Source organism: Ranitomeya imitator, chromosome 1 (genome assembly GCF_032444005.1).
Source record: "Ranitomeya imitator isolate aRanImi1 chromosome 1, aRanImi1.pri, whole genome shotgun sequence".
In the NCBI taxonomy this organism is placed as follows: domain Eukaryota; kingdom Metazoa; phylum Chordata; class Amphibia; order Anura; family Dendrobatidae; genus Ranitomeya; species Ranitomeya imitator.
In genome coordinates, this window is record NC_091282.1 from 820,780,810 (window position 1) to 820,798,927 (window position 18,118).

At 47.5% G+C, this 18,118-nt stretch overlaps 1 protein-coding gene across 1 annotated transcript in view; it reads left to right on the forward strand.

Moving 5' to 3' along the window:
• The first annotated feature begins 505 nt into the window (after window positions 1–505).
• ADAMTSL5 (ADAMTS like 5) overlaps window positions 506–18,118 on the forward strand; it is a 207,308-nt gene continuing 189,695 nt past the window's right edge. Inside the window, exon 1 of the mRNA XM_069736430.1 lies at window positions 506–746. Coding sequence (XP_069592531.1) covers window positions 506–746 — 241 coding nt within the window. The remainder of the gene's footprint in view (window positions 747–18,118) is intronic.

Here is an 18,118-nt window from a genome sequence, read left to right on the forward strand (position 1 = left end):
GATAAGCAGTTGAAGGAAACCGGCAGTTTGGTGGAGAAACCCTGTTCTGGTAGGCCATCAGTCAGTGATGAGTCTGTAGAGGCTATACGGGATAGCTACCTAAGGAGCCCTAAAAAATCTGTGCATGTGTGCTCGACAATTACACCTAAGCAAGATTACAGTTCTTAAGGTGTTAAAAAAAGTCTGTTTAACGGAGTACAAATTGCGGCTGTTGCACGCTATAATACCGACGGATAGACCCAAACGATGCCCGTTTGCAACAGATATGCTTCATGAGATCAACAATGATGCAAGATTTTTACAGAAGATTGTGTTTAGCGATGAGGCGACCTTCCATATCTGTGGACATGTTCATCGCCATAACGTCTGAATATGGGCTTCTGAACATCCTCATGCCTACGATGAGTACGAACGTAACACTCCTAAAGTGAACGTGTGGTGTGGCCTGATGCATGATAAGGTGATAGGCCTATTTTTTTTTGCGGAGCAGTCTGTGACGGCAAACATGTATCTTGACATGTTGGAAATGTATACAGTGCCACAATTTCCAGAAGGTGTCATCTTTCAACAGGACAGCGCTCCTCCACCCTATGCCACCACTGTTCGTGAGTTTCTGGATCAAACATTCCCCCGGCGGTGGATAGGCAGGGGTTCTGTCAAGCCATGGCCTCCACGAACCCCGGATCTGACACCCTTACGATTTACCTACGATCACGACCAGCGATACGACCTGGCCGTGATCGTAGGTAAATCGTAGTGTGGTCGCTGGGGAGCTGTCACACAGACAACTCTCCAGCGACCAACGATGCCGAGGTCCCCGGGTAACCAGGGTAAACATCGGGTTACTAAGCGCAGGACCGCGCTTAGTAACCCGATGTTTACCCTGGTTACCAGCGTAAAAAAAACAAACAGTACATACTTACATTCCGGTGTCTCTCCCTTGCCGTCTGCTTCCCGCACTCACTGACTGCCGGCCGTAAAGTGAAAGCACAGCACAGCGGTGATGTCACCGCTGTGCTCTGCTTTCACTTTACGGCCGGCAGTCACTGAGTGCGGGAAGCAGACGGCTAGGGACCTGACGGACACCGGAATGTAAGTATGTGCTGTTTTTTTTTTTTTACATTTACGCTGGTAACCAGGGTAAACATCGGGTTACTAAGCGCGGCCCTGCGCTTAGTAACCCGATGTTTACCCTGGTTACAAGCGAACGCATCGCTAGATCGCATCGCTAGATCGGTGTCACACACACCGATCTAGCGATGACAGCGGGAGATCCAGCGACGAAAGAAAGTTCCAAACGATCTGCTACGACGTACGATTCTCAGCAGGATCCCTGATCGCTGCTGCGTGTCAGACACAGCGATATCGTAGCGATATCGCTGGAACGTCACGAATCGTACCGTCGTAGCGATCGAAATGGCACTGTGTGACGGTACCCTTAGACTTTTACTTTTGGGGTTATGTGAAACAACATGTGTACATTGAACATATAAACAACATTACTCACTTAAAACAGAGAATCACAGACGTTATTCACTCTGTTACACCAGACGTTCTTACCCATGTGTGGAACTTCACTATCATTTGGATGTGTGTAGGGCAACAAATGGAGCCCACATCGAACTGCACTGAATAGGTATGAAACTGGGAGAGTTTTTCTTTTATTTGGAGCAGATTTCACAATTCTATCGTTTTTTGCTGCTTTCCAGTGACTGGTCAAAAGTGCACCATGACTTTACAGACACACTGTAGTTGTGCTGGTTATTATGCTTACTTACGTTGGTTCTATAGAGTTTGGCATTTGACTAATAAAAAGCGATTGCATAGGGTGTTCAAAGACCACAAAGTGCACTTTACAGTGGGCACGGAAAGCATTCAGACCCCTTTAAATTTTTCACTCTTTGTTTCATTGCAGCCATTTGGTAAATTCAAAAAAGTTCATTTTTTTCTCATTAATGTACACTCTGCAGCCCATCTTGACTGAAAAATCCCCAGAAATGTAGAAATGTTTGCATATTTATTAACCCCTTACTGACATCGGACGGTATAGTACGTCCGATGTCAGCTCCCCTGCTTTGATGCAGGGCTCCGCAGTGAGCCCGCATCAAAGCCGGGACATGTTAGCTGTTTTGAACAGCTGACATGTGCCCGCAATAGCGGCGGGTGAAATCGCGATTGACCCGCTGCTATTAACTAGTTAAATGCCGCTGTCAAACGCAGACAGCGGCATTTAACTACTGCATCCGGCCGGGCGGCCGGAAATGACGTCATCGCCGACCCCCGTCACATGATCGGGGGTCGGCGATGCGTCAGGATGGTAACCATAGAGGTCCTAGAGACCTCTATGGTTACTGATCACCGGTGGCTGTGAGCGCCACCCTGTGGCTCACAGCACACCTCCATTTCTGCTGCATAGCAGCGATCAGCAGATCGCTGCTATGTAGCACAGGCGATCGAGTTGTGCCTGCTTCTAGCCTCCCATGGAGGCTATTGAAGCATGGCAAAAGTTAAAAAAAAAGTTAAAAAAAGTGAATAAAATAAAAAAATATAATAGTTTAGATCACCCCCCTTTCCCCCAATCAAAATAAATCAATTAAAAAAAAATCAAATCTACACATATTTGGTATCGCCACGTTCAGAATCGCCCGATCAATAAAAAAAAGCATTAACCTGATCGCTAAACGGCGTAATGAGAAAAAAATTGAAACGCCAGAATTACGTTTTTTTGGTCGCCGCGACATTGCATTAAAATGCAATAACGGCCGATGAAAAGCACGTATCTGCACCGAATTGGAATCATTAAAAACGCCAGTTCGGCACGCAAAAAATAAGCCCTCAACCGACTCCAGATCATGAAAAATGGAGACGCTACGAGTATCGGAAAATGGCGCAAATTTTTTTTTTTTTAGCAAAGTTTGGAATTTTTTTTCACCACTTAGGTAAAAAATAACCTAGTCATGTTAGGTGTCTATGAACTCATAATGACCTGGAGAATCATAATGGCAGGTCAGTTTTAGCATTTAGTGAACCTAGCAAAAAAGCCAAGCAAAAAACAAGTGTGGGATTGCACTTTTTTTGCAATTTCACCGCACTTGGAATTTTTTTCCCGTTTTCTAGTACACGACATGGTAAAACCAATGATGTCGTTCAAAAGTACAACTCGTCCCGCAAAAAATAAGCCCTCACATGGCCAAATTGACGGAAAAATAAAAAAGTTATGGCTCTGGGAAGGAGGGGAGTGAAAAACGAACATGGAAAAACGAAAAATCCCACGGTCATGAAGGGGTTAAAAAAAGAAAAACTGAAATATCACATGTCATAAGTGTTCAGACCCTTTGCTCAGACACTCATATTTAAGTCACAAGCTGTCCATTTCCTTGTGATCCTCCTTGAGATGGTTCTACTCCATCATTGGAATCCAGCTGTGTTTAATTAAACTGATAGGACTTGATTTGGAAACGCACACACCTGTCTATATAAGACCTCACAGCTCACAATGCATGTCAGACCAAAGGAGAATCATGAGGTCAAAGGAACTGGCCAAGGAGCTCAGAGACAGAATTGTGGCAGGGCACAGATCTGGCCAATGTTGCAAAGGAATTTCTGCAGTACTCAAGGTTTCTAAGAGCACAGTGGCCTCCATAATCCTTAAATGGAAGACATTTGGGACCATCAGAAGTCTTCCAAGACCTCGCCGTCCAGCCAAACTGAGCAATCGCGGGAGAAGAGCCTTGGTGAGAGAGGTAAAGAAGAACCCCAAGATCACTGTGGCTGAGCTACAGAGATGCAGTAGGGAGATGGGAGAAAGTTCCACATAGTCAGCTATCACTGCAGCCCTCCACCAGGCGGACCTTTATGGTAGAGTGGCCTGACGGAAGCCTCTCCTCAGTGCAAGAGATATAAAAGTTTGGATTTTTTTTTACCACTTAGATAAAAGAGAACCTAGACATGTTTAGTGGCTATGAACTCGTAATGACCTGGAAAATCTTAATGGTAGGTCAGTTTTAGCATTTAGTGAACCTAGTTAAAAAAAAACAAGCAAAAAACAAATGTGGGATTGCACTTTTTTCAATTTCACCGCACTTGGAATTTTTTTCCCATATTTGAGTACATGACATGACAAAACCAATGATGTTGTTCAAAAGTACAACTTGTCCTGCAGAAAACAAGCCCTCACATGGCCATTTTGACGAAAAACTAAAACGTTAAGACCATGGGAAGAAGGGAAGCAAAAAATGGAAATACCCCTAGTCCTTAAGGGGTTAAATTAGCACAATTTTTGAAACATCATTTTTTTTTTCGTTAGGAAGTTATAAGGATTAAAAGTTGACCTGAAAATTTTCATTTTTACAACAAAATTTACAAAACTATTTTTTTAGGGCCCACAACACAGTTGAAAAGTCTTTGAGGGGCCTATATGACAGAAAATTCCCCAGAGTGACATGATTCTAAAAAATGCACCCCTCAAGTTGTTCAAAACCACATTCAAGAAGTTTATTAAGCCTTTAGATGCTACACAGGAATTAATGGAATGTGGAAGGAAAAAATGAACTTTTAACTTTTTTTCGCAAAAATTTTACTTTAGACCCCAATTTTTTTTATTTTCACAAGGGTAACAGGAAAAAATGGGCCCCAAAATGTGATGTGCAATTTCTCTTGAGTACTCCGATATTCCATATTTTTGGGAAAACCACTGTTTGGGCACACGGCAGAGTTTAGAAGTGAAGGAGCGCCATTTGACTTTTTAAATGTAAAATTTGCTGGAATAATTAGCGGAAACCATGTCACGTTTTGAGAGCCCCTGATGTGCCTACAGTGGAACAGTTGAAACCACTCACAAGTGACACCATTTTGGAAACTAGACCCCTGAGGGAACTTATCTACATGTTTGGTGAGTACCTTGAACTCCCAGGTGCTTCACAGAAGTTTATAACATTGAGCCATGTAAATGAAAAAATCACATTTTTCACACAAATATGTTTTTAGCCCCAAATTTTGCATTTTCACAAAGGTAACAGGTGAAATTGCACCATATAATTTGTTGTCCAATTTCTCCTTAGTTCGCCAATATGCCATATGAGGGAAAACTACTGTTTTGGTGCATGGCAGCGCTCAGAAAGGAAGGTACATCATTTGACTAACTGAACGCAAAAGTTGTTGGAATCATTAGCGGATGCCATGTGATTTTGGAGAGCCCCTGATGTGCCTAAAGAGTGAAAACCCTCCACAAGTGACCCTATTTTAAAAACTAGACTCCTCAAGGAACTTATCTAGATGTGTGGTGAGTACCTTGAACTCCCAGGTGCTTCATATAAATTTAGGATGTTGAGCAGTGAAAATAAAAAATCATATTTTCCCCACAAAAATGTTTTTTAGCTCCCAATTTTTTATTTTCACAAATGTAACTGGACAAAATGTTGTGTCATTTCTCCTAAGTATGCAGATACCCCATATGTGGGGGCAACTACTCTTTGGGCGCATGGCAGGGCTTAGAAAGGATATAGTGATGTTTTGGAATGCAGATTTTAATGGCATGTCCTGCAGGTGTCATGTCACGTTTGGAGAGCACCTGATGTGCCTAAACAGTGGAAACCCCCTAGAAGTGACCACATTTTGGAAACTAAACCCCTCAAGGAATTTACCTAGATGTGTGGAGAGCACTGTGAACTTCCAGGTGTTTAACAGAAATTAATAACATTGAGTCATGAAAATAAAAAACTCACATTTTTTCCCACAAAAATGTTCTTTTAGCCCCCATTTTTTTAATTTTCATCAGGTTAACAGAGGAAAATGGATACAAAATCCCTTATGTGGCCGAAACTGAACACAAATCCGAATGTGCTACTTTTGCGCCGAATTTGAGATTGGCGAATGTTTTTCGAACAAGTTCTTTCATCTCTAGTAGTGATGATTTTATTTCTATTGGTGTTCTCCAGAAACAATCAGCAGTGGATGCTAATGAGGAAAAATTGCAAACTGCCATTGTGGTGCCCGTACATTGTAGTCCCCAGTATCTTGCAGTCAGCAGTATGTTGTAGTCACCAGTACTTTGTAGTCACCAGTACGTGGTAGCAGGGCCGGCTCCAGGTTTTTGAGGGCCCCGGGCGAAAGAGTCTCAGTGGGCCCCCCTTTAACACATACCACGATTCATGATGCACAGATACAGCAGAGAAATATAGGTATAGTACAATGCCAGATTTCACTTCTTACATGAGTGATAGCTATTGTACATTCTACAATACAATACAGCAGAGGGGCTTTATATAAGTCAATCCATTATATGCCAATTATGGGAGAGTGATGCGCAAGCCTTGCATTGCATCAGTGTATATATACAGGAGAGGAGGAGTGGTACTGTGCAGTGTATATATACAGGAGGAGTAGTACCGTGCAGTGTATATATTCAGGAGGAGTGGTACTGTGCAGTGTATATACACTGGAGGAGTGGTACTGTCAAGTGTATATATACAGGAGGAGGGGTACTGTGCAGTGTATATATACAGGACAGAAGGAGTGGTACTGTGCAGTGTATATATACAGGACAGGAGGAGTGGTACTGTGCAGTGTATATATACAGGACAGGAGGAGTGGTACTGTGCAGTGTATATATACAGGACAGGAGGAGTGGTACTGTGCAGTGTATATACGTCAGCAGACCCCAGGTTCCCAGCCAGGGCCACCATCAGGGCATTACGGCCGTGACTGGCGTATGGGGCCCGGTGGGCAGAGGGGACCCGCATCGGGCCCTGTCTCATGTCCTCACTGGGCCCCTACTGGCAGCCGCAGGCTAAACCGGGCCCTTAGTGGCGCTGCAGCTGTTTAACGCGGGCCCGTACGTCAATAGTTAACAGCCGCCAGCCGATCTGAGGCTGGCAGCTGACGTCAGCCGCAGCGTGCATGTCGCCGGCGTCTGAAGTCATTGTCAGTCACCGGCGAGTGCACACTTCAGCTGTGTGGAGAGAGCTTCGCCCGCCGCAGGAGCGCGGTCAGGTGGGAAGAACTTTTTTTTTTTTAATTGAGAGCGGCGATCCGGGGGGCCCAGGGCAGAATGCTGGACACAGGGGCAGAAAGCTGGACACAGAGGCAGAACGCTGGACACAGAGGCAAAACACTGGACACAGGGGCAGAAAGTTGAACACAGGGGCAGAACGCTGGACACAGGGGGCAGAAAGCTGGACACAGGTGCAGAACGCTGGACAAAGGGGCAGAGCGCTGGACACAGGGGCAGAACGCTGGAAACAGGGGCAGAAAGTTGGACACAGGGGCAGAACGCTGGACACAGGGGCAGAAAGCTGGACACAGGGGCAGAACGCTGGACACAGGGGCAGAAAGCTGGACACAGGGGCAGAAAGCTGGACACAGAGGCAGAACACTGGACACAGAGGCAGAACGCTGGACACAGAGGCAGAAAGTTGCACACGGGCAGAACGCTGGACACGGGCAGAAAGTTGGACACAGGGGCAGAACGCTGGACACAGGGGCAGAAAGTTGGACACGGGCAGAACGCTGGACACAGGGGCAGAATGCTGGACACAGGGGCAGAACGCTGGACACAGGGGCAGAAAGCTGGACACAGGGACAGAACGCTGGACACAGGGGCAGAATGCTGGACACAGGGGCAGAACGCTGGACAAAGGGGCAGAACGCTGGACACAGGGGCAGAAAGCTGGACACAGGGGCAGAACGCTGGACACAGGGGCAGAATGCTGGACACAGGGGCAGAAAGCTGGACACAGAGGCAGAACACTGGACACAGAGGCAGAACGCTGGACACAGAGGCAGAAAGTTGCACACGGGCAGAACGCTGGACACGGGCAGAAAGTTGGACACAGGAGCAGAACGCTGGACACAGGGGCAGAAAGTTGGACACGGGCAGAACGCTGGACACAGGGGCAGAATGCTGGACACAGGGGCAGAACGCTGGACACAGGGGCAGAACGTTGGACACAGGGGGAGAAAGCTGTAAACAGGGGCAGAAAGCTGGACACAGGGACAGAACGCTGGACACAGGGGCAGAATGCTGGACACAGGGCCAGAACGCTGGACAAAGGGGCAGAACGCTGGACACAGGGGCAGAAAGCTGGACACAGGGGCAGAAAGCTGGACACAGGGACAGAACGCTGGACACAGGGACAGAACGCTGGACACAGGGGCAGGACGCTGGACACAGGGGCAGAAAGCTGGACACAGGGGCAGAATGCTGGACAAAGGAGCAGAACGCTGGACACAGGGGCAGAACGCTGGACATAGGGGCCGAAAGCTGGACACGGGCCAGAATGCTGGACACGCGGCAGAATCGAGATACGGGGCATGATTGGAGACACAGGGGGCAGGATGAAAGACATGGCGGCATGACTGGAGACACTGGGGCATGACTGGAGACAGATGTGGCAAGATTGGAAACAGATGGGGCAGAATGGAGACACAGGGGGCATGATTGCAGACATGGGGGCATGATTGGAGACGGGGCAGAATGGAGATACGGGCATGATTGGAAACACTGGGGGCAGGATTGGAGACAGATGGGGCAGGATCATGGGGCAGGATGGATATGATGAAGACAGATGGGGCAGGATGGGGAGATCATATGCGACAGAATGGATACTCATGAGGGCAGGATTGGAGAACATATGGCTGACGCCAGGAATGAGACACACGGGGGCTAGGATGGCGAATATTACCATAGGGGCTAATTAAGGGATATTACTACAGCAGTGATGTATTTATTTTATTTTTTGAGTATACTGTTTTAAATGGGGGGGCGGTCCTGTTACTGTGTAGAGTGATACTATGTCGCCTTCTTCATGTGGGATAATGTAGAAGTTGGGAAAATTAAGTAATGTGTTCTGCAAGCGGAACTCGAGATAACGGTGTTATTTCCTGCAGAGACGAATCCTGGCTGCATGAAGTGATGGCGGTCTGTGCTGGATCAAAGATGAAAAACAAAGATGAAGGACTTCACCTAGAGACATCACTGGTGAGTCAGTGTTACCTATACACTGACACTATACACTGTATACTATATACAGCGGTCCTGTGTATAATGTCACCAGTGATCACTGTATTACCTATACACTATATACAGAGCTCCTGTGTATAATGTCACCGGTAATCACTGTATTACCTGTACACAGACACTGCATACTAAGTACAGATCTCCTGTGTACAATGGCACTGATGGTGATAATATTGTGTTTTTTTGTTATTACTGATCAATATTGTAGTATTCAGTCACTATGTGGTGGTAATATGTGGTCTGGTCATGATGTTGTGTTATTTGTTCCTTGTATGTGATATTATTCAGTCACTGGTGGTAATATGTCATCTGGTCATAGTGCTGTGGTATTTGTTCCTTGTATGTGGTATTATAGGTCATTTTAAAAATTGAAAAATAAATAAAAATATACCTAAATTGTATTGCATATTTTAACAAATATTTAATAGGTTACAGTAGAGTAGGGCCTGGCCAAAAGTGTCTACCTTGTCATTTTGGTGGCTTAAAAAATCTTTTGGCCAAAACAAAAGCTGCCGGCTATATGTGTGATCTGGTGATGGGAACTGTCAATGTGTAATAGGTGAGAAGTGGAGATTTTCAAAGAGAGAGCGGTGGGACTGTGGACAGTTTGAGGGGTGGAGCATGGAGGCGGGGCTGGGGTGGAGCCTGGGCGGAGTCTCAAGGGGGCCCCGAAAATTTTGCCAGTATGGGGCCCCAACATTTCTAGTGGCAGCCCTGCCCCCAGCACCTGTATATACGTCAGCAGACCCCAGGCCCCCAGCACCTGTATATACGTCAGCACACCCCAGGCCCCAGCACCTGTATATACGTCAGCAGACCCCAGGCCCCCAGCACCTGTATATACATCAGCAGACCCCAGGCCCCCAGCACCTGTATATATACGTCAGCAGACCCCAGACCCCCAGCACCTGTATATACATCAGCAGACCCCAGGCCCCCAGCACCTGTATATACGTCAGCAGACCCCAGGCCCCCAGCACCTGAATATACATCAGCAGACCCCAGACCCCCAGCACCTGTATATGCTTCAGCAGCCGCCCAGGCCCCCAACACCTGTATATACGTCAGCAGACCCCAGGCCCCCTGCACCTGTATATACTTCAGCAGACCCCCAGCACCTGTATATGCTTCAGCAGCCACCCAGGCCCCCAGCACCTGTATATACGTCAGAAGCTGCCCAGGCCCCCATCACCTGTATATACATCAGCAGACCCCAGACCCCCAGCACCTGTATATGCTTCAGCAGCCGCCCAGGCCCCCAGCACCTGTCCTGTGTGTATATAAATATATACAGGCTGTATAGATACAGTATATACATTTACAGGACAGGTGCTGGGGGCCTGGGCCGTAGCCCACCCAGACCGTCAGAATACAGCGATGTCACATTGATTACACTCACTCAGGCACACGTGGGTAGGAGCTCCTCCAGAATCTGCTACGTTCAGCAGTGCATCCAGGGGCAGGAAAGCAGAGCAGGAGAACGTGCTCTCTCCACCCACAAACAATGTCACGCTGCACTCTTAACCCCTATGTGCCTGCCTGCCCTAACTGAGTCTTTGATGCTTGTGCCAGCTCCCGCTGCCCGCACCTGTAGAACCGCCGTGCACGCAGATTTAAAGGGCCGACGGCAGGAAAAATAGCTGGCAAGCGACCAATGCATCCCAGGCAGCGTGAGTGGGCCCCCCTGTCTCGCCAGGGCCCCGGCACTTGCCTGGGTGCACCGAATGCTGACGCCGGCCCTGCGTGGTAATCACTAGTATGTCATCAATATAGAAATGCCAAACATGTGGATGCTAAATGTGGTTTAGGCAGGGGTGGATTAAGGGTAGCCAGGGCCCCTGGCTGTTCAGACTCTGTGGGCCCCCCGGTTATGTGAGGGGTCATGCGATAGGGTCATCATATGACCTCGCTGTCCAATAACCCTAAACGTCTCTTTGACACTTTCCAGTCCCTACTCAACCCAAGAGTGCAGGCCCCAACCACGGATCTGGCCAATTACTTCAAAGAAAAAATTGACCACATTCGACAGGAAATCATCTCCCAATCTCTTCATACCATGCACCCTCCTCCCTCCCCCACTGCATCTAGTTCACTCTCTGACTTTGAACCAGTTACAGAAGAAAAAGTAATCAGGCTCCTTGCATCTTCTCGCCCAACCACTTGCACCAGTGACCCCATTCCGTCACATCTCCTCCAGTCCCTTTCCCCGGCTGTCACCTCTCACCTAACAAAAATATTCAACCTTTCTCTCACTTCCGGTATTTTTCCATCCTCATTTAAGCATCATACATCCATTACTTAAAAAAACCATCCCTCGATCAAAAATGTGCTGCTAATTATAAACCTGTCTCTAATCTTCCCTTCATCTCTAAACTCCTCGAACGCCTGGCCCACTCTCGTCTTACCTGCTATCTCTCAGATAACTCTCTTCTCGACCCTCTTCAATCTGGTTTCCGCTCTTACACTCTACTGAAACTGCCCTCACTAAAGTCTCTAATGACCTACTAACAGCTAAATCTAATGGTCACTACTCCATGCTAATTCTCTTGGATCTCTTCGCATCATTCGACACTGTGGATCATCAGCTCCTCCTCACTATGCTCCGCTCCATCGGCCTCAAGGACACCGTTCTCTCCTGGTTCTCCTGCTATCTCTCTGACAGCTCCTTCACTGTGTCTTTTGCTGGTTCCTCCTCCTCTCACCTTCCCCTTACTGTTGGGGTTCCTCAAAGATCAGTCCTAGGCCCCCTCCTCTTCTCTTTGTATTCTGCCCCTACTGGACAATCAGTAGATTTGGTTTCCAGTACCATCTCTATGCTGATGACACCCAATTATACACTTCTTCTCCTGTTATCACGCCAACCTTTTTAGTAAACACCAGTGATTGTCTTACCGCTGCCTCTAACATCATGTCCGCCCTCTATCTGAAACTTAACCTGCCAAAAACTGAACTCCTCGTGTTTTCTCCCACTATTAACCTACCTTTGCCTGACATTGCCATCTCTGTGTGCGGTTCCACCATTACTCCAAAGCAACATGCATGCCTGCTGCCTTGGGGTCATACTTGATTCTGAGCTTTCATTCACCCCCCACATCCGATCACTGGCTCGCTCTTCTTATCTGCATCTCAAAAACATTTCTAGAATTCGCCCTTTTCTTACTTTCGACTCTGCAAAAACTCTAACTGTTTCACTTATTCATTCTCGTCTGGACTATTGTAACTCTCTACTAATCGGCCTCCCTCTTACCAAACTCTCCCCACTCCAATCTGTCCTGAATGCTGCAGCCAGGATCATATTCCTCACCAACCGTTACACCGATACCTCTACCTTGTGCCCGTCATTACACTGGTTACCCATCCACTCAAGAATCCAGTACAAAACTACTACCCTCATCCACAAAGTACTCCATGGCTCAGCACCATCCTACATCTCCTCTCTGGTCTCAGTATACCACCCTACCCGTGCCCTCCGCTCCGCTAATGACCTCAGGTTAGCATCTTCAATAATCAGAACCTCCCACTCCCGTCTCCAAGACTTTACACGTGCTGCGCCGATTCTTTGGAATGCACTACCTAGGTTAATACGATTAATCCCCAATCCCCACAGTTTTAAGCGTGCCCTAAAAACTCATTTGTTCAGATTGGCCTACCACCTCAACGCATTAACCTAACTATCCCTGTGTGGCCCATTAAAAAAAAAACAGAAAAACAAAACCATAATCAGGTTCCTCGCATCATGTTCTCATACACTTTATGCAGTTAATAGCCCTCTGTGTCTGTACTGCTACATACATAGGCAGTTAACTGGTTCATGCAGCTTTACATGAACACCTGAGCCTTACACTATGGCTGGTCTGAATAACTAAAGCAATTGCTACCATCTACCTCTCATGTCTCCCCTTTTCCTCATAGTTTGTAAGCTTGCAAGCAAGGCCCTCATTCCTCTTGGTATCTATTTTGAACTGTGATTTCTCTTATGCTGTAATGTCTATTGTCTGTACAAGTCCCCTCTATAATTTGTAAAGCGCTGCGGAATATGTTGGCGCTATATAAATAAAATTATTATTATTATTATTATCATCATATACTTGAACCAGATTATTCCAGAAAAATAGTTGCTGAGTGAAACTGCTCTTCTCACCTATCACACATTAACAGTTCCCATCAGGGGTGGATTAAGGGTAGCCAGGGCCCCGGGCTGTTCAGACACCGTGGGCCCCCCTGGTCATGTGACGGGGGTCATGATATACCTGAACCAGATTATTCCAGAAAAATGGCCGGGCCCCACTCTACTGTAACCTATTAAATATTTGTTAAAATATGCAATACAATTTAGGTATATTTTGATTTCTTTTTCAATTTTTAAAATGACCAATATCACATACAAGGAACAAACACCACTGCACCATGACCAGACCACAAATTACAACCACAGTGAACAAATACACGCGCATCTCTGCAGCAAAGCATCACGGCAGCTAAGCATACAGACGCCGCAGTTATTTCAACGGCAGTTAGTCACGGCAGGAGTCAGGACCCCACTCTATGTTCTGTTTCTTCTGGGTGTGTCTTCCGAGTAAGCACTTCTTATTACTTGAATCTAGCTTTCTATTAACCCATCTTACTTCTTTGCCATGTTTACCTATGCCCCTACATTGTTTGCTCCACTAGTCCTCTCTCTCCTTCGCTATCACAAATCCCAGCACTCCCTAACCTAATAATCATCTCCCCTTCCCTCTTACCTCCCCACCTGTCCTCCTCTGCTGACCTGCTCCTCAACCTCAAATCTGTCCAACAAACACATAAAACAAGTCGGACACTCTCTTTCTCCCACCTGCTCTCTCTCTCTCCTCCTCACTGCTGGAGACATATCTCCCATCCCTGGACCCCCACATCTCATACCTCCCATTACTACTCCCTCCTATCACTCACTATCCAACATGAACTTCCGCACTCTTTCCAACATAAAACCCGTGCCCCTGACGCCCACCCCCCTGCTCCCTCTCTCTGGAGCACTCTGGAATGCCCGCTCAATCTGCAATAAGCTTCATGTGATTCATGACCTTTTTCTCTCCCGCAATCTTGCCTTCCTTGGCCTCACAGAAACATGGCTAACACCCTCTGACACCGCCTCCCCTGCTGCGCTGTGTTACGGAGGCCTCCACTTCACCCACACCCCTCGACCCGGCAACAAACATGGTGGAGGAGTGGGTCTTCTCCTTTCTTCAAACTGCACCTCTAACCCAATCCCACCTCTTCCCTCCCTTATCCTCCCCTCTTTTGAAGTCCATTCTGTCCGCATCTACTCTCCCTCCAACCTCCAAGTGGCCATCATATACCGACCTCTGGGCCCGGCCACTGCCTTTATTGACCAATTCTCCACCTGGCTTCTTCACTTTCTCTCTGCTGACACTCCCACCATCATCATGGGTGACTTCAACATCTCCATTGATACCCTTCAGTCAACAGCCTCCAAACTTCTGTCCCTTACCTCATCCTTTGGACTTACTCAGTGGTCCTCCGCAGCCACCCACACGGATGGGCATACACTAGACCTGGTATTCACCCGTCTCTGCTCTCTATCTAACTTCACCACCTCCCCTCTCCCTCTATCCGACCACCATCTGCTCACCTTCTCATCCCTGTCCTCCTCACCAATCATCCATATCCAGCAACATGCGCACCCACGCAGAAACCTTGCACACCTAGACACCCACACACTCTCTGACTCCATCCTACCACTGGCATCCATATCCTCACTCCACGACACAGACAGTGCTGCTGCTTTCTACAATGCCACTCTCGCATCAGCTATTGACACGGTTGCCCCTCTCGTCCATGGCAGAGCGCGACGTATCAATAGACAACCTTGGCATAATAACACCACCAAAAAGCTAAGGCAAGTGTCCAGGGTTGCGGAGCGGCGTTGGAAGAGAACACACTCGCAAGACGACTTCACTGTATTCAAACAAGCAACACTTGCTTTTAAATCTGCACTCACCTCTGCTAAACAGGCCTGCTTCACAACCCTCGTATCTTCCCTATCCCACAACCCCAAACAGTTATTCAAAACATTTAACTCCCTCCTCCGCCCCCCACTGCCCCCTCCAACCTCCCTCATCTCTGCTGAGGACTTTGCCACACACTTTAAAAATAAGATCGACCAGACAAGGCAAGACTTTATTGTTCAACCACCACAACCCCTTTGTATACCAGACCAATGCCCAAACCCCATAACCTCCCTATCCAACATCACTGAAGGGGGACTTAATTGTCTCCTCTCCAAATCCCACCTCACCACCTGTGCGCTCGACCCCATCCCATCCCACCTCCTCCCCAACCTCACCACCACACTTATCCCATCCCTAACCCACCTCTTCAACCTATCACTAACTTCTGGCACCTTCCCCTCTGCGTTCAAACATGCCACAATCACGCCTATCCTTAAAATGCCAACCCTCGTCCAACTGCTATGTCCAGCTATCGCCCAATATCGCTGCTCCCATTTGCTTCCAAACTCCTGGAGCAGCACGTCCATGCTGAACTCTCCTCCCACCTCTCATCTAACTTGTTGTATGACAATCTACAATCTGGTTTCCGCCCCCATCACTCAACTGAGACTGCCCTGACCAAAATCACTAATGACCTACTTACCGCCAAAGCTACTGGACAATACTCTGTACTCCTCCTTCTAGACCTGTCCTCTGCTTTCGACACAGTTGACCACTGCCTCCTACTACAGATCCTCTCCTCCTTTGGCATCAAAGACCTCGCCCTATCCTGGATCGCCTCGTACCTTTCCAACCGCACATTCAGCGTTTCCCACTCCCATACTACCTCCTCATCCCACCCTCTCTCTGTTGGAGACCCCAAGGCTCTGTTCTAGGACCCCTACTCTTCTCAATCTATACACTTGGCTTGGGACAACTCATAAAGTCCCATGGATTCCAGTACCACCTCTATGCTGACGACACTCAGATCTACCTCTCTGGCCCAGACGTCACCGCTCTGCTGTCCAGAATCCCAGAGTGCCTATCAGCCATATCCTCCTTCTTCTCCTCTCGCTTCCTCAAACTCAGTGTGGACAAATCTGAACTCATCATCTTTCCTCCATCCCACAAATCTTCCTTACTTGACCTATCTATCGCAGTCAATGACATCATGCTTTCCCCTGTACCCGAAGTCTGCTGCCTCGGAGTAACCTTCGACTCTGCCCTGTCCTTCAAACCACACATCCAAGCTCTTTCCACCTCCTGTCGCCTCCAGCTCAAAAATATCTCCAGGATCCGTCCTTTCCTCAACCCCCAATCTACTAAAATGCTTGTGCACGCCCTCATCATTTCCCGCCTTGACTACTGCAACATCCTTTTCTGTGGCCTCCCTGCTAACACCCTTGCACCTCTCCAGTCCATCCTTAACTCTGCTGCCCGACTAATCCATCTCTCTCCTCGCTACTCCTCCGCTTCCCCCCTCTGCAAATCTCTTCACTGGCTCCCATTCCCTCAGCGTATCCAGTTCAAATTGCTAATACTGATCTACAAAGCCATCCACAACCTGTCTCCTCCATATATCTCTGAACTAATCTCTCGATATCTTCCCTCACGTGACCTCCGGTCCTCCCAAGACCTCCTTCTCTCCTTCACACTTATTCGCTCCTCATCCAATCGCCTCCAAGACTTCTCCCGAATATCCCCCATCCTCTGGAACTCTCTGCCCCAACACGTCCGACTATCAACCACAGTCGGATCCTTCAGACGGAACCTGAAAACTCATCTCTTCAGGAAAGCCTACAGCCTGCACTGACACCGCTGCTGCCTCATCACCAACGAAGCTACCGCCTCACCAACACCGGAGCTACCACCTCACCAACACCGGAGCTACCGCCTCACCAACACCGGAGCTCCTGCAACCCTCAACCTACTGTCTCCTTCCCCATAATCCTGTAGAATGTAAGCCCTCAAGGGCAGGGTCCTCGCCCCTCTGTATCAGTCCGTCATTGTTAGTTTGTTTACTGTATGTGATATTTGTAACTTGTATGTAACCCCTTCTCATGTACAGCACCATGGAATCAATGGTGCTATATAAATAAATAATAATAATAATAACAAATACCACCGCACCATGTCAAGACCACATACGAGGGGCGATCCAAAAGTAATGATAATCGGTTATTTCTATTGCACACAGAAATTAAAATAAAATGTTTTCTTCTCTCTTAGGTACCCACTAGTCCAGGAAAAAAAAATCACTTAAATAGACCATGATTCCCGGGAGCTACATTCATTTGAATATGAACTGCCGAGGAGTGAACATCAAAATGGAAAAAAACGAGCTCAGAGCTGTCATCAAATACCTCTGCTTGAAAAAAATGACTACCAAAGACATACACAGCGACTTGGTGGAAACATTGGGGGACTCTTCTCCTCCATATTCCACAGTTGCATGCTGGGCCAAGGAATTTAAGCTGGGAAGAACATCGACGGAAGATGAACATCGTCAAGGACACCCATCCACGTCCCTCAATGAAAAAAACGTGAAAAAAGTTGAAGAAGTTGTATTGGCAGATCGAAGAGTGACTATCAGGCATGTAGCTGAGGTCACAGGGATCTCATATGGCAGTATTCAAAGAATCCTTGCAAAAGAATTGCATATGAGAAAGGTCTCCGCGCGTTGGGTGCCAAAAATGTTAACCGACAAGCAAAAGAAGAAACGAGTTGACATTTCAATAGCAAATCTCGAAAAGTTCCAAGCAGACAAGGAAAATTTTTTGTCACGTTTTTTGACCATGGACAAGACTTGGATCCACCACTTTGATCCCGAAACTAAACAACAATCGATGACGTGGAAACGAGCCGACGAACCGACGCCGAAGAAATTCAAAGTGTCAAGCTCAGCAGGGAAGGTTATGGCGTCCGTTTTTTGGGACGCTGAAGGAATTATTATGGTGGACTATTTGGAGAAGGGAGCCACTATTACGGGCTCCTACTACGCAGAACAAATAAGAAGATTGTGGGAGGCTATCAAGGAGAAAAGGCGCGGCAACCTGCGGGCTGGAGTGCTGTTTCACCAAGATAACGCGCCGGCTCACAAAGCTGCAGTTGC